The sequence below is a fragment of the Ursus maritimus genome, unplaced genomic scaffold (assembly GCF_017311325.1).
Source record: "Ursus maritimus isolate PB19 unplaced genomic scaffold, ASM1731132v1 scaffold_19, whole genome shotgun sequence".
In the NCBI taxonomy this organism is placed as follows: Eukaryota; Metazoa; Chordata; class Mammalia; order Carnivora; family Ursidae; genus Ursus; species Ursus maritimus.
Window position 1 is genome coordinate 48,310,150 of NW_024424341.1, and position 20,789 is coordinate 48,330,938.

Consider the following 20,789-nt stretch of genomic DNA (forward strand, 5'->3'; position numbering starts at 1 on the left):
TTAAATTTTTCATTCTTGTTGACCTAGAAATTCTAAGAATCTTTGTTAAAAACTGCTTTTATGGGGTACCTGGGTGGTTCAGTCGGTTGAGCACTGACTCTTGATTTTGGCTCAGGACATGATCTCAGGATTGTGAGACTGAGCCCACTCAGGCTCCACATTCAGTGGGGAGTTGCTTGAGATTCTCTCTTCCTCACCCCACCACGTGCTCTCCCTCACTCAGCTCTCTCTCTAAAATAAATAAATCTTAAAAAAAACTCTCTATATATTAACCATAGAAATTTTGGTAATGTTTTTAATTTTTTCAAGATTTATATTATTTGAGAGAGAGCCAAGGGAAGAGGAGAGGGAGAGAGACAATCCCAAGCAGACCCCCCAGAGAGTTGAGCTAGAGGCAGGGATGATCCCAGGACCCTGAGACACTGACCTGGGCAGAAATCCAGAGCCTGCCACTTAACCAACTGAGCCATCCAGGCACTCCAAGTAATTTTTTTTAAATTAGGAATAACCTTGAATGTACATCAGCAGGCGAATAGTTTGGTAAATTAAACACATTTCTTCAACAGAACAAGCGGTCTGTGGCCATTAAAAAGCCAATTATAAAAATACCAGTATTTTTTTAAATGACTTCTTGAAAAGATGAAATATTGATCTCCACACAGTACTTATATAATCTTGTTATGGCAGAAATTCATACACATAGGCATTCAAGATTTTGAATGGGTTAAAACATAATTTTAAGAATATTGGGACTTTGGGTTTAGAGATGGACAGAATCTTCACTGAGTATCTATCCACTATGAAAGATCTTAAACAGCATCAAATATACTGCTTCATCCACTGCCACAGCTCCCCAAACGAGGGAACTCTAAAATGCAAGTCCTTCCCTCCAGACTGACTTTCCCTTACTCTCTCTCATCCAGCATCACCATTACACAATAAATCAAAAATGGAGATGTGAGTTATCTGGACTGTAGATCACTGGAGGTTGACGTGAAAAACATCAGAGATCAACCCAAAACATAACCTATGTGTTATCTTCACATTCACCACCAGAAAATATAAAACTGCAAGTCTGTAAAGTGCTTATATGCAGAGAAACATGATTCTGCAGAGGGCCAGAAACTGGAGAACCTGGCCTAGGGAGGGAAAGCCTCACCGAAGAGATGACAACTGAAGATGATGACGGATGGAGAGACCAGAAGAGGAGGGGATGGGGGATTCCTTATTCACAAGGACTAAGAATACTTTTATTATTACCACTTTTTCTGCTTTGTCCTTTTATAATCTGTAATTAAGTCTCTCAGATCACAATGAAAACACTTATTTCCATATTTTCCTTCAGTGACAATACAGACTTCGATTAGTCCATTAATCCATTCATTCACTTTCGAATCTATATATAATTAGGTTTTTTTCCTTTATGCTGGGAAGTATAAAATCATGAAAACCAGCACTCTCCAATATAACCTTCTGGTGTAATGGAAATGACGACAGAGATTCACTCAGTGTCTCACCTTCTTTGCTCATTGTCTCTGCTGTCCAATTCTATAGCCACTAGTCACATGTGACTATTGAGCACTTAAAATATGGTTAGTGTGGCTGAGGCAATGATTTTTCATCTTTCTGGTTCTGAATTTTTTGAACATAAAAAGTTAATTAAAAAATACATTAAAATGTAAGTAAAGCCACTAAACTTAGGGAATTTATAATCTCCTTAAGGGGATAAGAAATTTTAAAATTTTAAAAATAAGTTTGTCGGGGCGCCTGGGTGGCACAGCGGTTAAGCGTCTGCCTTCAGCTCAGGGCGTGATCTCGGCGTTCTGGGATCGAGCCCCGCATCGGGCTTCTCCGCTAAGAGCCTGCTTCTTCCTCTCCCACTCCCCCTGACTGTGTTCCCTCTCTCACTGGCTGTCTCTATCTCTGTCGAATAAATAAATAAAATCTTTAAAAATAAGTTTGTGTTATAGTGCTCAACAAGCATGAATAAGTTTTTCCTCCATCCCCCCAAATAATAAACTCCTTCAACAATATATTGTCTGATTTCCTTGAACTAATGACTCCACGTCCATCTCACTTAATATAGATATTTACATCCTCTCACTAGAATAGCTGGTGTGTAAAGGTACCACTTAAAGATAATCCATGGGGCACCTGGCTGGCTCAGTCAGTAGAGCATGCCACTCCTGACCACAGGTTCATGAGTTCTACCCCACGTTGAGTGGAGCCCCCACTTAAAAAGAAAATGTTAAAGATAATCCAGTTACCTCAATGCTGTGTCCAGGAGACCACGGGCTTATTCTGTTTTGGTCACCACTGTATCCTCACCTCTTCAAAAAGGACCTAGTACAAAGAAGTATTTGACAAATACTTGGTAATTGACTCAATCTAAAGCTGCAATTTCAAAAGTGCCCCTAAGAGTTTATAGCTGACATCCCAGTTTCTAATTAATCCTTCACCTTGACCTGCAGAAATTGAATTGATAAACACATGCCCCATATCGCACCCACCCAATGTTAGCCCTTTCCTGATTCTTCATTCATAGCAGCATTTCAGATACAAATTTTCTTGTAGGCTTTTAATATTCACCTATTTACTTTCTCTACTTAGTTGAACTTCCTTCATTCCTTTAACAGACACAAAAGAGAAATTGATGTGTATGTATTTGGGTTAACATCAGATTATGCCTGTGTATCAATGCATATTTTTAAAAGATTTTTATTTATTTATTCGACAGAGACAGCCAGCGAGAGAGGGAACACAAGCAGGGGGAGTGGGAGAGGAAGAAGCAGGCTCATAGCAGAGGAGCCTGATGTGGGGCTCAATCCCAGAACGCCGGGATCATGCCCTGAGCCGAAGGCAGACGCCTAACCGCTGTGCCACCCAGGCGCCCCTGATGCATATTTTTAATAGGATTAGAGATTCCGCTTTCCTAGCCTCGGCATTTATATAGTTCCTCTCAGTATATACTTTTCAGCCATAATATGACCTATAAATTTTTGCTCAAACTTTCTCCACATAGAATTTTTTTTTAAGATTTTTATTTATTTGACAGAGAACACGAGCCAGCGGAAGGAGCAGAGGGAGAAGCAGACTCCCCACTGAGCAGGGAGCCTGGTGTGGGACTCAATCCCAGGACTCCAGGATCATGACCTGAGCTGAAGGCAAACACTTAACCGACTGAGCCACCCAGGCGCCCCACATAGAATGTTTCTGAGTTTTTTTCCTACTGGTTTTCTGTGACATAAAATAAGACATAATTGACCAGTGAAGGCATGACCACATTGACTGCATTCATAAGGTTTCTGTCCTGGGCAAATCCTCTCTGTTGTCTCCTGAGGGTACACTTCTGGCTGCAGGCTGTCCCACTATGACCACATTCCTATTTGCTAGGAGCCCAGTGATGTTTAATGATGTCTGACAAGCCACAGAAGGCCCTTGCCATAGTCATCATATTAAAAAGGTTTTTCTCTTGCAGGACAACACCAGTCTGTGATGACCTGTGACTCTGAGGGAGGATTTTCTATCTTGCCTAAATGAATTTTCTGACGTTTATTGAGGACTTCCCTCGAAAAGATTTCCCACATTCAGTGCATCTCTATGGTTTCTCTCCTGTATGAGTTCTCTGATGTACATGAGCTGTGATAAAGGATTTCCCACATTCACTACATCTAAAAGGTTTCTCTTCTGAGTTCTTTGATGTTTAATGAGACCTGACTTCTGGGAACAGGATTTTCCACATTCACTGCACACAAAGGGAGTCTTTCCTGTGTGAAATCTTTGATGTGCTATCAGGCACGTCTTCTGGATGAAGCCTTTCCCACACTCACTCTATATATAAGGTTTTTCTCCAGTGTGGATGCACTGACGTACCATGAGATTTCCCTTCTGGATGAAGCCTTTTCCACATTCACTGCATATATATGGTTTCTCTCCTGTATGTGTTTTCTGATGTACATTGAGCTGTGATTTCTTGAGGAAGGCTTTGCCACATTCAGTGCATTCATAAGGCTTTTCTCCTGTATGCATTCTCTGCTGTTCAGTGAGCATAAACTTTCTGGAGAATGCTTTCCCACACAGACTACACCTGTGGGGTTTCTCTCCTGTATGAAGATTCTGGTGATCAGGGAGCCAGGACTTCTTGATGAAGGCTTTCGCACATTCACTGCATACATGAGGTTTCTTTATTTTTTGAGTTTTCTGATACTTAATGATTTGGCACTTCATGCTGATACATTTTTGGCATTCGAGAGATTTAATTTCACTCTGAAATTGTTCATGATTAATAAGAAGAAAGGCTTTCTCACCTACAGTAAGCTCTGCAGTGGCTCTGCTCTGCTTAAGTTATATTTGGTTTCATACTTTTTCCCATGTAAGTCAAACATACCATGCTTTTGCATTGACACAAAATGAGTTTTGCTCTGAAAAACAGAATTTTCAAAAGTGTTATGTTTGTGCCATTGTTCTAGGCTATTCTCCATGATTTCATTTGGTAAATGCTCTGGAAGTTTCCAGACTCCTAGAAAAGATGATAATGAATTCTTCCATCATATTGACTAGAATAAAAGTACTGTTTAAAATAGCTTCATTTGAGGTGACTTAGTGATGACCCTATTATGTGAGTGTAAATAAAACTCCATGTTGAATGTTCCTTATATATTGGAAAAAACAGTGACAATGAATAAACACCGTTTTGGCTACTTCCCACATATTGCAGAACACGCAGAGACTGTGAAATACACGCAATTTCCCATGAGCAGCAGACCACAGGGTGGAGGGCCACCTCATCCAAACTGGGGAGAGACAGACTCATTCACGTCACAAATCCTTACTGAGGACTCCTGTGCACAGGACATGCTGCTCATGCTGGGGACACACACAGAGCCCTCATGTTCAGGGAGCCTACACTGCACTTTGGTAAAAGGACACAAGTAAAACAGCTGCACGTCGTGAAAACTGGTGTGAAGGAGCAATGGAGATGGAGGGAGATGCAGGAAATCAGGTGACACTGTGGAGAGAAACAGGCCTCCCTGGAGGATTTACTGTCAAGGTCAGCCTTGGGGAGCATCAATATGATACAGCACAAAGCTCCAAGCACATGTGACCTGTGATCTACACCTCACAGAGCTGTTCCCTTTCCTAAAAGAGAAGTCCCAGTCCCAGCACCTGCTCTTCCATTACTACCACACTTATATTCCAAATATTTCATCACCGCACTTGTCACCCTCTAAGAGACACATAATGTATCTTCTTATTTGGTCTGTTTTCTGTTTCCTGATCTTAGAATGAAAGCTCTTGCTCTGTTTTTATGCCTTTTTCTCACTGCTGTTACACTAGGTTATCAAGAAATAAATTATTTTTAAAATGAAGCAAGTAAGCAATCACATGTCTGCAACACAATGTGGAGTTTAGGGAAGAAAATGGAAATCTCTGTGTGAGCAAGAAATACTATTATCACAAAGACACTGAGAGAAGAATTTCATGTCTGTGACAAGTAATGTGGTTAACTAGGACTTAATGTCACCAGAATACAATGGGGGAAAAAGGAAGCTTTCAGGAAGTCAATATGATGGTAACATCTACAATAAACTAGAAGGAAGGTCAGAATGAGTAAATACACAAAGGAATTAAGTCATAGTACACATGAGTGTTATAATCTTGTTTAGGCTGTAACTGGTAATGTAGGATGTTGAAGTACTTTTCTGTTTAAAATTCATCATCAACAGCAGATTCCTTTAAAGAAGAGAGCTCTACAGGTAGGGAGCATTTGAGGAAATGCCTGGATGGCCAGGATGTAAGACGCACAGGAGTATAAAGAACCAAAACTTACAGGGGTTTTCTGGGAGGGAAGATGATGCAAGTTCCTTGCACTTACTGGGAACTCAGGAGAGTTGCCATAGAATGAGTGAGTTGTACAGAACTAAAGTTTGATAGATCACCTTGGGCAGATGTCAATTTGAGGGTACCCTGCAGGGAACAGAAGCACCTTGGCTTATTAGAATAAAGAAAAGTGTGAAGGGTTAGGAGACCAGAGAAGAAAATGGAAAACAGAACCTTTGGAAACCTCAGAGTGAGGACAAGGGCCCAGTGAAGACCAGTTTACTTTGGGGGCACAGCATCCAGGATGGGGTGAGGGTTAGGAAGGAAAATCAACACCATTGGGACAGAAAGGTGCAGCAGTTAGAAGACAGTGAAGAATTGAGTTTTCTCTTTGGATAGAGGCCTTTGGACAGTAGATTTTTAAGGCAAGGAAGGAGGAAGAGTAAGAAAGGAAAGATCTGAGAATCATTAAGAAAAAGGAAACCATGCATACAAAATTCAAGATGTAAATAAAATAAACAGGGATCAAATCCTGTTTGAGACAAATGGGATATATTTTACTCTAAACTCCTACAAAGAAAAAGAGGTTGCGGATCAGGAGAGAGATGCATGGAGGCACTGCCTACCTAGCCTCCAACCCTCTCAAAGCTGTGACTCCTCTACCAACTAGAATATGATTTCCACAGCCTGGTTCCCTCCTGCTGCTCTCACTCACCTGAAAGGATTTGACAGGGGATGTCATCTTCCACTGTCCATGTTGGTTCTTCTTGATCAAATTTGGAGAGCACATCTGGTTTGCTCGTGTGAAAACCTGTTCATGGTAAATGATAGAAGACTCAGGCACAGTAATTGGGCTTGGGGTCCAGGAAGACTGCATGATGTTAGGACAAAACAATTTTCACACCTACAAAGTTAAGGTTTTCACTCAGGAGAAGGGAGAATATACCCACGTGTCTGGAGCCAAGGAGCGGGCTGAGAATCTCACTTCAGAGCAGCACAGACACTATGAGCTTTAAGAAGCTGAGAAAGGAAAGGCCACTGATGGGGACACTGACAGCAGGTTCCTATAGTTCTCCAACATCATTCCTGGTACAGGTCCTTCTGAGCAGGGGCCAGGAGCTGCCACTCTTCCCAGGTGAAGTCCACGGCCACGTCATCAAATGTCAGGGATTCCTGTAATAACAGTGCTCCCTAATGAAGTGATGTCCTTCTGATGATATGGAAGAAATGTTAAAAATTTCCTGCTTATTTCCATTCTATAGGCTGTATCTAGACATCTAGCGGGGTTTTTATTTTGACCCATCGTGAAAGAGCAAATGCCTAATTATTCTGTAATTGTGCACAGTCATCCAGCCATTCAACCAATGAGAAGTTTGTATAGCGTGCAGAAGTTCAGGGGTGCCTGGATGGAGCAGACCCTTGAGTGTCTGACTTCTAGTTTGGGCTGGAGTCGTGATCTCAGGGTCGTGAGACTGAGCCCCATGTCGGGCTCCACACTGAGTGCAGAGTCTGCTTGAGTTCCTTTCTCCCTCTCCCTCTCCCTCTGCCTCTCCCCACCAACTGGGGGGCATGAACANNNTTTCTCAAATAAATAAATAAATCTTAAGAAAACATGTGTAAGTTCATTCTCCTTAACCTAGAAATACCATCCATACGTACATGGCAGATAAAAGATACTGTATGTATGCTTTTCACATTAATGCAACTGATTTTTTTTAAAGACTTTATTTATTTGACAGAGAGAGAAAGCACAAGCAAGGGGAGCAGCAGGCAGAGGGAATGGGAGAAGCAGGCTTCCCAATGAGCAGGGAGCCTGATGTGGGGCTTGATCCCAGGACCCAGGATCATAACCTGAGCCACATCAGGCTCTTCTGCTATGAGCCTGCTTCTTCCTCTCTCACTCCCCCTGCTTGTGTTCCCTCTCTCGCTGGCTGTCTCTATCTCTGTCAAATAAATAAATAAAATCTTAAAAAAAAAAAAAAAAGAGGGGCGCCTGGGTGGCACAGCGGTTAAGCGTCTGCCTTCGGCTCAGGGCGTGATCCCGGCGTTATGGGATCGAGCCCCACATCAGGCTCTTCTGCTATGAGCCTGCTTCTTCCTCTCTCACTCCCCCTGCTTGTGTTCCCTCTCTCGCTGGCTGTCTCTATCTCTGTCAAATAAATAAATAAAATCTTAAAAAAAAAAACAAAACATAACCTGAGCCAAAGGCAGACGCTTAACCGACTGAGCCACCCAGGCACCCAACCCCAATAATTTTCTTAAAGTACATAATTTGCAGTGTTATTGGAAGAGGGAAAGATAATAAGAAACTCATCCAAAGAAGGTATGATTCTGATACCAATTCCAATGTGCGTTTTAACACATTACGATTTTACTTATTATAAGAGGATATAAACCAGGAACCGTCAGATAGAAGAATTGAGGGAAATGGGAAGGATTTTCCAGGCCCTCTCCAGTAGCTCCACTCTCCCTGCATCTCCACGCGTTCATCAATCGCAAAGAAATTTCACTGTGAAGTATATGTCTAAGATATTTATTCTTCCAAAAATAAAGGTATATTTTTACCAGAAGACGTGGATAAGAATTTTAGTAACAGCATTATTCAAAATGCAAATGATGCCATTTTAATAAAAAGTAGGGAAACCTGCATATATTCAAACAATGAACTGCTATGGAGAAACTACATTTTTTTGCCCAGATTGCAAACTAAGAATGCTCCTTATATTTTTAAGGATTGTAAAACAAAAACAAGCATATGTGGGACACCCATAGATTATAAATCCCAAAATAGTAATTTACTGTGTGAATATTTATATAATACATAATGTCTGACCCTCTTTACAAAGAGAAAAGAAAACCTATCTGCAAAAACATGAATGAGTCTCACAAATATTGAGCAAAAGACTCGACATAAAAAGTGCATGATGTATAATTACATTCATATGCAGTTGTAATGATTAGGAATGGTTAATTATATTACAAAACTATAAAGAAAAGCCCGTAAGTGCGTGCTACACGGAAAATATGGTAATTACCTTTGGGTGTGAGGATGGGATATAATTGGAAAGAGGCTCACAAAAACCACTGGGGTGCTGGCAACGTTGTTTCATTACCTAGGTAATGACTGTTTATATATGTATATTTCTTTTATACGATTAACTTGTAGATTTTTTTAAGATTTAATTTTAAGTAATCTCTACCCCCAATGTGGGGCTCAAACTTACAACCTCAAGATCAAGAGTTGCATGCTGTACCGTCTGAGGCAGCCAGGCGCCCCTACTCGTAGATATTTTAAATTAACAAAGAAATCCAAGAGCTCAAATATACTAAAAGCCTGTTATTTGAAAAAGCCGATAATACGTATCTGTCTCACTACAAATACCCATAGGGTCAAAAAAGAAAATGCAAATAAAGAATATAAGGAGTTAATGAGAGAAACGAATCAAATAAATTTTTTTTTGAATACTACGAGCATCTTTATGTTGTTAAATTTAAAATCCTGGATTAATCCTCCAGAAAACATGTTAACTCCAGACCATATAGCAGGTGAATTTTAATGGTAGGCAACAAGACAAAGATGTCCACTATCATCCCACTTTTGAACTCCATATTTCAGAGTACAGCCAATGCACTGAACGAGAATAAATTATAAACATTGGAAACTGGGCTGAAAATTAAGGTTATACTCAGACAGTGTCATCATGGACATGGAAAAAGAGATTCAAAGAATTACTAATATAAAAGAGAAAACGCTCCCCCAGAAACCACTAAGCAGATTTTCACATAGAGCTGGCTAGAACTGCACCATATGATATACTAAGCTCATTTCACAGAAATTCAATCATTAGCAATGGGAACTGGACCTACCATGATGGACTAAGACCAACCAGCACTTACTAATAAACCGAGATGTGGGTCACCTTGCCAGAGGGAGCGGTGCTAAAAAAAATGGAGATTCTGTTAGCAAAGAACAGCATGTAAGCAACAGGGTTCAGTGCTCCCGTCCCAAGGACTCAATTCTTCCTTTGCGGTGGGAAAGAAGCCATAGACGACACCTATCAGACGCGGGATGGGGGTGGCGGCTTAGTCCCTCGGTCTGCAGTTAGTCAATCCCTGGACAAAAGGCTTTAAACACACACACACACACACACACACACACACACACACACACACACACCAGAGGGTTTCAAACTATAAACACACGTGTACACACACATACCTCGGTCTGTTAGTCAACTCCTGGGGCAAAGGCTTTAAACACACACACACGAGGGTTTCGAACTATAAATCCCAACTGGACCCCAACCACAGACAGATCTGCCTCGTCCGCAACCCCCCAATACCTCGAATCAGGGTCCCACCTGCTTCTCCTTAAATACCTCCACCTCCGCGCTTCTACGCTCCCCATCCGCCCCCGACAATGATTTCATGGATCCATACTACAGCACGTCCACACGTCACCCTGCAAGAAGCAAAACCTATACTGTGACAAAACACAAACAAAAATAAAAAACAGAACTTCCAGGGACAAAACCACACACCGACCGGGTTTCCTCCAGGCCCAGGGGAAAAAACCTAAACGTTGATGTTCCGTGAACTCTTCAGTGTACGGTGGCCCACGATGACCCGAGGCCTTCGGAGAACCCGGAACGACGGTTTCCGGTATTTCTGAAGAGGCAATACGGTCCGGCGCTCCTAGCGGCCGGCCGTGGGGGCGGCCATGCTGGGACATCCGACTGCGCACAGCAAAGGGGCGGGTTTGTGGCCAGAGCAGTTGAAGGCCGGGAAGGTGAGAAGCCACTGAAATTATCTCCTATCTTCAACGTCCACTTTTGCGGAGGATTGGTAAAATTTCAAAGTCTGGAGCCTGGGGAGGCACACGTGGTGCAGGCTACATTGCGTTCCCCAGGCTGGATAGGAAGCAGCATGGCCGAGAGGTGTATTATCCACTTTGTATTAAAAAAAAAAAAGTTTCCAGGTGTGCCTGGGTGGCTGAGTCCGGGAAGCATGCCACTCTTGATTTCTGCTCAGGTCATAATCTCAGGGTCCTGAAATCATCCCCCCCCCACCCCAGCCCACCCTCAACCCTCCCCCTTCCCTCATGGGGTCAGACCTCAATGGGGAATTCCCTTGAGAATACCTCTCTCCCTCTGCCCCCCCCCCCGCCCAAAACACAGACTTTTTGTCTCAAATAAGTCTTTAAAAAAAAAAAAAAGTTTACAAATGGAGAAGTAGGAATTCAAGTGTTGACAGCGCAGTACAAAATGAACTCCTGGTAAGAAAAATATACATCTGTAAAAGGACACCCACTGAAATGAAAAGATCGCGAAAGATTGCTTGCAAAAGCAGTTTTTTAAGAACACAAGATACCCAGAAACTGATACAGTGTGAGGGGTGGCCATTACCCACTAGAGGGAAAGAGCAGCTGAACAACCTAAACTGGGACTGGGACCTGGGGAAAAGGCCAACAAGGCCACCAAAATCAAAGTCACCAAAATCAAGGCCTGGGAAAAAGGGCCACCAAAATCAAGGCCAACAAACCTGGAGCCAATGAGAAAGGCACAACCTGAAGTCATCCCATTATACTGTGAGGGTGGTGGTGGGCAGTAATTCAGTTTTTAGGGTAAAGAGTACTAAAATTAGGTATTCGTCAGGCCGGTGTTAAAAAGCCAGGGTCCTAGACTCCAGCGCCGGAGATTTGGGTTTAGGACACATGGCATGTGACTTAGGAGTTTGCATTCTTTTGTTTCTCAGAGGATCTGAAACAAGAGACCCGTCACAATCATTACAAACAGTTGTAAAATGTTCTATGGTTACAAATATTATGATGGGTGATTCCCCTCACTACTTCTGTCTTAGCTCAAATTATATCCAGAAAAGCCCATGGAAGGGTAAGGAGGGGGGGAAGAGCCTCCCTTATTACTACCTATACATTACTGTAAATTAGTATTACTAGGCTTTTTCTTCACAGTATTTATTGCTTCCTAAAATTCTGTAATCCACTGTCTCTCCCTCATGAGATTGTAAGGTCCATAAAGGTTGTTCTGTTGCCTGTTTTGTTCAGTAATGTATCCTGTGTGCAGAACAGTGCCTCACATAGTGTTGGTGCTTCAAAATATATCTGAAGGAATGAATACCAATAACCTGGTATTTCAGATTGAATGCTGAGACAGCCACAGGATGGGAAATTTCTTTTCCTATGAGAGAACTGTTCGCAACTTGGATAGGTGGATAACTATGTGATATTTATGAGATTAAGAGAAAGTACTCAACAGTGAGAGGCCAAGAGCCCCACTCCCAGAAGAGGGAGAAGGAATAATGAAGAGAAACCACACGTCTCAATTCAGCAGCAAACAGTGCAGCTGGAATCTGATATGGTGGCAACTCTCAAGGGTGATGGTTCTGTGGACAAAGGTTCTCCACAACATCCCTTAGGGATCTCATCTCCCATTTCTTTTTTTTAAAGATTTTATTTATTTATTTGACAGAGAGAGAGAGACAGCCAGTGAGAGAGGGAACACAAACGGAGAGTGGGAGAGGAAGAATCAGGCTCCCAGCGGAGGAGCTTGATGCAGGGCTCGATCCCAGGATTCTGGGATCACGCCCTGAGCCAAAGGCAGACGCTTAACGACTGAGCCACGTAGGCGCCCCTCATCTCCCATTCCTATATTCTCCTCCATTCTTAGAGACTAGATCTCTTGTCCTCCTTTTTATTCTATTTATTCTAGGGATCCCTTTTTTCTGTTCTGCCCGGTTTATATTGAGTCTCTAATCACAATTTGGAAGGAGACATCTGTGTTCTTTAGAACTGCTTTCAAATGACTTATTGCTTCCTTCAGTGACAAAATATTGACTAGTCCATTGACTAATTTATTCACTTTCCAAAGCAACGTATTTGTCTTAATTTTTCTGTGCTGGGAAACATAAAATCATGCAAACCAATACCCTCCAAGATAACTTTCTGGAAATTATGGCAGATTTCTCTCAGTCTATGCTTTTTAGCCATATAGTTAGCTACAAAATTTGGCTCACTGTGCTGTCGAACGCGGTAGCCACTAGTAACGTATGGCTACTGAGCACCTGAAATTTGGTTTAGTGCAACTGAGTAACTGATTTTTTGTTTTTAAAACTAAAATTTAAATAGAAAAAAAAAAGAGTCAAGGAATGTTTAATCTACTTGGGAAGACAAGACATGGACATTAGGGGTGCCTGGGTGGCTCAGTCGTTAAGCGTCTGCCTTCAGCTCAGGAGGGCATGATCCCAGGGTCCTAGGATTGAGCCCCGCATTGGGCTCTCTGCTCTGCTGGGAGCCTGCTTCTCCCACTCCCCCTGTTTGTGTTCCCTCTCTCACTGGCTGTCTCTGTCAAATAAATAAATAAAAATCTTAAAAAAAAAAAGACATGGACATTAAAAAAATAACTTGCTTATATCCTATGGTACTTTAAAATCCATTAAGAGTCCTTGCCCTCCACTGAAGTAAAATACCCCTTGAACAAGAAATTATCATAACACCTTGAGCCAATTACACTGGTCACCACTTATCCATGGTTTCACGTTCAGGGGTTTCAGTTACCTGAAGTCAAGGGTGGTCTGGAAGCAGACATCAACAGTAGCCTAAACCTAAGTCACAATTCCTACACGTCACTTCATATCATGTAGGCATTTTATCATCTCACATCATCACAGGAAGAAGGGTGAGTACAGGACAATAAAATGTTTTGAGAGAGAGACCACATTCACATAACTTTTATTATAGTGTATTGTTATCATTGTTCTATTTTATTATTAGTTTTGGTGTTAATTCTTACTATGCCTAATTTATAAATTAGACTTTACCACAGGTGTGTCTGTATAAGAAAAAACATACTGTATATAGGCTTCAGTACTATCCTAGCTTCAGGCATCCACTGGGGATCTCAGAACATATCCCCCACATATAAGAGGGGACTTCCGTACTCCATTATCTTCTATGGATTGTTTGTGTCCCCCCAAAATTCATATATTGAATCCTAATCCCAAATATGATGGTATTAAGAAATGGGCCCTTGAGAGGTGATTAGGTCATGACGGTAGAACACTCGCGAATGGGATTAGAGCCCTTGTAAGGCATCCCAGAGAACGCCTCTCTCCTTCCCCTATGTGAGGACAGTGAGATGACTGCCCTCTGTGAGCTAGGAAGCAGAACTTCAACAGACACCAAATCTGCCAGCACCTCGATCTTCGACCTTGCAGCTTTCAAAACAGAAATAAATTTCTTTTTTCTTTCATTATTTATTCAAGACTTCTCATATATTATTTAGAAAGTTTTAAAACTTTCATTATATACGAGCTCTGCACTTTTTTTTAAATAAATTTCTCTTTTTATAAGCCATCCAGGCTACAGTATGCTCTTACAGCAACCAGAATGAACCAAGACAGTATCTATTTCACGTGGAATAGATATTTACATCCTCTTACTAGATTAGCTGGTGTAAATGTACCACTTAAAGATAATCCAGTTACCTCAATGCTCTCTCCAAGAGACCACGGCCTTTTTCTGTTTTGTTCACCAATGAATCCTCACTTCTTCAAACAGGTATTAACAAACAGCATTAGCAAATACTCAGTAAATGAATGAACTGATTCAATCTAAGGCTGCTGTTTCATAAGTGCCTCTGCACAAAATAAACTTCTAAGTATTAACAGCAGACATCCCAGTTTCCAATTAATCCTTCACCTTGGCCTGCAGAAACTGAATTGATACACATGTGCCCCATATCCCACCCACCTAGTGTTAGCCCTTTTCATTCATAGCAGCATTCCAGATACAAATTTTCTTGTGTTTTTAGAATTCACCTACTTGTTTCCTCCACTTATTGAACTCAGACTTCCTTCACTCCTTCAACAGACACAATACAGCAATTGAGCTGTATGTATCTGGGTTAACATCAGATTATGCCTCTGTATCAAGGCATATTTTTAATAGGATGAGATCAAGCCTCCCCAGCCTCAGGATTTATACAATTCCCCTCAGTATATACTTTTCAGCCATAATATGACCTAGGAATTTTTGCTCAACCCTTCTCCACATAGAAGGTCTCTGAGCTTTCTCCTACTGGTTTTCTGTAACATAAAATAAGACATAATTGACCACTGAAGGCACGACCACATTGACTGCATTCATAAGGTTTATGTCCTGGGCAAATCCTCTGTTGTCTCCCGAGGGTGCACATCTGGCTGCAGGCTGTCCCACTATGACCACATTCCTATTTGCTAAGAGCCCACTGACGTTTAGTGGCGTCTGACAAGCCACAGAAGGCACCTGCAGAGTCACTGTACTGACAAGGTCTTTCTCCTGCCCAGCACCACTAGTCTGTGATAAGCTGTGATTCTCTGAGGGATTTTCCACTTTGGCTGAATCTCCACATTTCTCTCTTGTGTGTATTCTCTTATGTTTAACAAGGCAAGACATGTAGGCAAAAGCTTTCCCACACTCATTGCAGATATAGGGTCTTTCGCCCGTGTGAGTTCTTTGATGGACGATAAGCTTTTGTTTTGTGGTAAAGGCTTTCCCACATTCACTGCATTCGAAGGGTTTCTCTCCCGTGTGAATTCTTTGATGTTTAATGAGACCTGACTTCTGGGAACAGGATTTTCCACATTCGCTGCACACAAAGGGAGTCTTTCCTGTGTGAAATCTTTGATGTGCTATCAGGCACGTCTTCTGGATGAAGCCTTTCCCACACTCACTGCATATATAAGGTTTCTCTCCAGTATGGATACGCTGATGTACAATGAGATTTCCCTTCTGGATGAAGCCTTTTCCACATTCACTGCATATATATGGTTTCTCTCCTGTGTGTGTTTTCTGATGTATATTGAGCCGTGATTTCTTGAGGAAGGCTTTGCCACATTCAGTGCATTCATAAGGTTTTTCTCCTGTATGTGTTCTCTGGTGTTCAGTGAGCATGAACTTTCTGGAGAATGCCTTCCCACACAGACTACACCTGTGGGGTTTCTCTCCTGTATGAATGATCTGGTGATCAGTGAGCCAGGACTTCTTGATGAAGGCTTTCCCACATTCACTGCATACATGAGGCTTGTCTATTTTTTGCGTTTTCTGATGCCTGATGAATTGGGACTTAGTACTGATGACTTTTCTGTTTTCAGGGAATTTAATTTTAGGATGAAATTGTTCATTATTAGCATGTAGAAAGGATTTTCCATCTCCAGTAAGATCTGCAGGATTCTTTACTTCATAGCTTCTGCTCTGGTGAAGTAAAGTTAAGTTTGGTTTCATAGTTTTTCCATATAAGTCATACATATCATGACTTTGCCTTAACGTGAAACGAGCTGTGCTCTGATGAACATTTTCAAATGTTTTATGTTTGTGCCATCGTTCTAGACTATTCTCCATGATTTCCTTTTGTAAGTGCTCTGGCAAATAGTCATCAAGTTTCCAGATTTCTAGAAAGGAAAAGAATAATGAATTTGAATATTTATCATCTTGATTTGGATGAAAGACAATTAAAAGACTCCCTTGATGTCATATGTCTATTTAGTGATGACTCTATGAAATTAGTATCAATACAACTCCATGTTTAATGTTCCTTGCACATCAGATAAAACAATAATATAAATAATCCAAAAGACAGAAGTAGTTAGCGTAAAAACAAGGTTGGCTCATTCATAATAAATAAATACAGATTTGACTGATTTCTACACAAGGCCTTGCAAAACATGCAGCGCCTGTGAAATACACGCAATTTCCCATGAGCAGCAGACCACAGGTTGGAGGGCCACCTCATCCAAACTGGGGAGAGACAGACTCATTCACGTCACAAATCCTTACTGAGGACTCCTGTGCACAGGACATGCTGCTCATGCTGGGGACACATACAGAGCCCTCATGTTCAGGGAGCCTACACTGCACTTTGGTAAAAGGACATAAGGAAGACAGCTGCACGTTGTGAAAACTGGTGTGAAGGAGCAATGGAGATGGAGAGAGATGCAGGAAATCAGGTGACACTGCAGAGGAAGACAGGCCTCATTGTCGTGGTCAGCCTTGCGGAGCAACAATAATGCTACATGCTGGGCTCCAAGCACAAGTTCCAAAAGGGAACTCCTGATTTCCCGTCCCAAGGTGCCTCCTCCCCATATCACCTCCATCACAGTGAATGACACCTCCACTCTTCCTTTTAATCAGGACAGAACTTCTCAGCACCGTCTGTCATCTGTGTCTCACTCGCACACAGTTATCTCCTTCAATGATCACTCCCGCCTGCCCTCTTCATAATCATCACCAGAACTGGACCCACAGGAATGCTTTCCACCCTCAGGGAAGCCAGTCACTTTCTCATTCTACAGCAGCAGTCTCCTACTTGGCTTTCCTGTTCCTGCCTGGCCAGCTCCTGGCTGCTTTCTGGACAACAGCCAAAGTGATCCTTCCAAACATAAATTATATCGTGTCAAGCCTCCTCTCCTCGAAACTCCCTAATGTTTTCTCATCTCATGAGGAATCAAATCAAGGTCTTGCCATGTCCTTGAAAGGCCCTTATGTGACCTGCTACCTCAAACCCCAGCCACTACCCATTGACCTTCTCACCAGTCTCGCTCTGTCTACTCTTCCTAAATTCTTCAGACCACACTCCCGCCACAGGCCTTTGAACTTCCCAGTTTTACTCTGGAACATTCCTTACTCAGGGAGCCTACTCACATCCCTCATCTACCTGCTCAAATGTACCTTAATAAGGATTTCCTGTTCCTCAAATCACAACCAAGGCCAGCACTCACTATTCATTCATGCTGTTTTAATGTTCCTTACAGCCGTTCTCACCCGCAGAGCCTTACCTTCAACCTCCATCATTCCTTCCTCTCACCAGCCCAGGTTTACTTCAATGTCGAATCTCATCTGCTCTCTGTAATCACTACATTCAGAACATGACCAACACTTCCCTCCAGCCATACCAAAGCCAATCGATCTGTCATCTTGTTGTGCAAAGGCTCTTATATGGCACCCCTGCCCACTACTGTCTACTGTCTATACAACAACCAAAGAGATTCTTTCGTGTCATTCCAGTACTCAAGAACTATTCATGGTTTCTCATCTTGTTAGAAATAAAATCATGATTCCTTGAAATGGATTACTTGAATGATCTTACTCTCCCTTCCCCTTGCTGCTACTGCCTCTTTGGTCTTATTTGCATCACGTTCCTGACAGCACACTCCACTCTGTCCACACAGCTCCTTAATGTTTCACAAAACACATTCCTGCTTTGGGCTTTTAAACTTGCTATGCTCTCTACCTGGAACATTCCCAATCCAGCAGCCTGCTAATTTCCCTCACCTCTTGGCTCTAAGGCACCTTATCAGAGGGGTGTTCCACTCCTAAAGAGGAGACCAAGCCCCTACTGTTCTGTTATAGTAACTAAATTTTTATCACAGTACTTTTCAACCCCTGGACATATTATTTATTTGTTTATTTTGATTAATTTTTTGAAACCTCTTAGAATGAAAGTTCTTGGTCTATGAGAATGCGTTTTCTTACTGCTTCTACCCTCAAGCATACAATGCTATCAAAAAATAATTTTTAAGGGAATGAATGAAGGAAGCAATCACATGGACAGAACACAGTGCGGAAAGTGTAGGAGAGATGACAAAACTCTGTATTTGTGTGAGCAAGATAATACACTATGGAGATCACAGAAAGAATTTCATGTCATGTGACAGGTAACGTGGTTAACTGGGACTTAATGTCAGAATATGATGGAAAAAAATAGAAATTTTAGGGAAATGAACACAACAGTGTAACATCTACAATGAATGAGAAGAAAGTTCAAAATTAGTAAACACACAAAATTAAAGTAGGCGTGAGTTATGATCTGGCTTAGGTTGGAATGAAGAATGGAGGGTGCCAAAATATCTTTTTAGTTAAAATTCATGAACAAGAGACTCCTTTTAAGAAGAGAGCTCTGTATATAGGGAACATTTGAGGTAATGTCTGGATGGCAGGGATGTAAGATGCACAAAAGTATAGAGAATCTAAACTTATGGGGGTTTTCTGGGAGGGAAGATGATGAGAGTTTCTTGCATTGATTGGGAACTCGGGAGAGTTGCCAAGGGGATGAGTGAATTATACAGAACTAAAGTCTGGTGGCTCACTTTGGGGAGATGTCAATTCTCCTGCAGGGAAGAGAAGAGGCTTAGCTTGGGGCGCCTGGGTGGCACAGCGGTTAGGCGTCTGCCTTCGGCTCAGGGCGTGATCCTGGCGTTCCGGGATCGAGCCCCGCATCAGGCTCCTCTGCTATGAGCCTGCTTCTTCCTCTCCCACTCCCCCTGCTTATGTTCCCTCTCTCGCTGGCTGTCTCTCTCTCTCTGTTGAATAAATAAATAAAATCTTTAAAAAAAAAAAAAAAAGAAGAAGAGGCTTAGCTTATTAGAATAAAGAAAGTTTGAGGTACTTGGCTGGCTCAGTTACAGGAGCACGTGACTCTTGATCTCAGGTTGTGAGTGGGAGTCCCACACTGAGTGTAGAGAGGAAAGGAAGAAAGGAGGAAAGGAAAGGAGAAAGGAAAGGAAAGGAAGAAAAAGTCTGAAGGGTTAGGAGACCAGATGAGAAAATGAGAAACAGAACCTTTGGAGAACCTCCAAGTGAGGAGAACGGCCCAGTGAAGACCAGTTTACTTTGGGGGCACAGCATCCAAGATGGGGTGAAGGTCAGGAAGGAAAATCAACATTACCAATGGGACAGAAAGGTGCAATAGTTAGAAGACAGTGAGGAATTCAAAGTTTTCTGTTTGGGGGGAGGCCTCTGGACAGTGGACTTTTATGGCAAGGAAGGCAGAAGAGTATGAAGAAGAAGGAAAAGATCTGAAAATCCTAAGAAAAAGAGAACTATGAAAATAAACAAAAAAATTAAGATGTAGATAAAATAAAAATGGAATAGATCCCAGAATGGGTAAAAGGTACATTTTTCTCTAAACTCCTACGATGAAAAAGAGGTCACACAGGAGAGAGATGCATGGAGGCATTGCCTACCTATCCTCTAATCCTCTCACAACTGAGCCTCTTACCTGACCAACCAGAATATGATTTCCTCAGCCTGGCCCCCTCCTGGTTCTCAGACTCACCTGAACAGGTTCGACAGGGGAAGTCATCTTCCACTGTCCATGTTGGTTCTCCTTGATCTAACCTGGAGAGCGTATCTGGTTTGCTGGTGTGAAAACCTGTTTGTGGGAAATGACAGAAGCCAAGACTAAGCTTTAGTCTCGGGGTCTGGGAAGACCACAGAATATTATAGTTAAGGACAAAACAATTTTCACATTATAAAGGAAAAACATACCGCACTATGTGTCTCCTCTACTGTTGAAACTCTACTATCGTACTTCACTTCTGACCCCTGATACAAGGGGTTTTCACACACCAAGGAATTCTGTGACACCAAAGGACACTGGGTGTTCAACAATTTAGCTCAATTCTGACATTCTCCACCTCGTGATGGCTTCAGATCCCACAGGTTAGGGTTCAATCCCACAATACTGCACACCCCCTCCACTTCTCTCAGACTTCCCCCATTGCAAGTCCAAATTGTTTCCTGGGCTTCATGGATCAGAGGTTCCCATGTGACCCCTTTTGAGATTCAATTAATTTGTTGGAGCAAGTTTCCTTTTTACATTACTGGTTTATTATAAACTCAGGCACAGCCCAATGGAAGAGATACACAATACAAGGTACGTGGGAAGGGGTGTCGAGCTTCCATGCCCACTCTGAGCACTTTCCCCACACCTCCTTTTGTTCACCAATTCAAAAGGTCTCTAAAACCGTCCTTTTGGGTTTTTATGGACACTTCATTAAGTAGGCATGATTAATTAAATCATTAGCCTTTGGTGACTGATTCAAACTCCAGCTCTTCTCTCCTCCCCAGAGGTGAGTTGGAAAGTTCCAACCCTCTAATGATGGTTGGTTCCCCCAGCAACCAGACCCCATCCTTA

At 42.1% G+C, this 20,789-nt stretch overlaps 1 protein-coding gene and 1 pseudogene across 2 annotated transcripts in view; both read right to left on the reverse strand.

Annotated features, from left to right (window-relative positions):
* Positions 1 to 3,226: 3,226 nt before the first annotated feature.
* LOC103657361 lies at positions 3,227 to 10,250 on the reverse strand (annotated as a pseudogene).
* Positions 10,251 to 13,578: 3,328 nt separating this feature from the next.
* LOC103657323 (zinc finger protein 615) overlaps positions 13,579 to 20,789 on the reverse strand; it is a 32,859-nt gene continuing 25,648 nt past the window's right edge. The window contains exons 6-7 of one of the 2 annotated variants that reach the window (XM_040632943.1): positions 17,397 to 17,406; positions 13,579 to 15,898 (exon numbers count right to left, since the gene is read on the reverse strand). In XM_040632943.1, coding sequence (XP_040488877.1) covers positions 14,912 to 15,898; positions 17,397 to 17,406 — 997 coding nt within the window. In that variant the 3' untranslated portion in view covers positions 13,579 to 14,911. Of the gene's footprint in view, positions 16,267 to 17,396; positions 17,407 to 19,928; positions 20,025 to 20,789 lie in introns of both variants that reach the window. The other variant, XM_008684771.2, reaches the window with a different exon arrangement.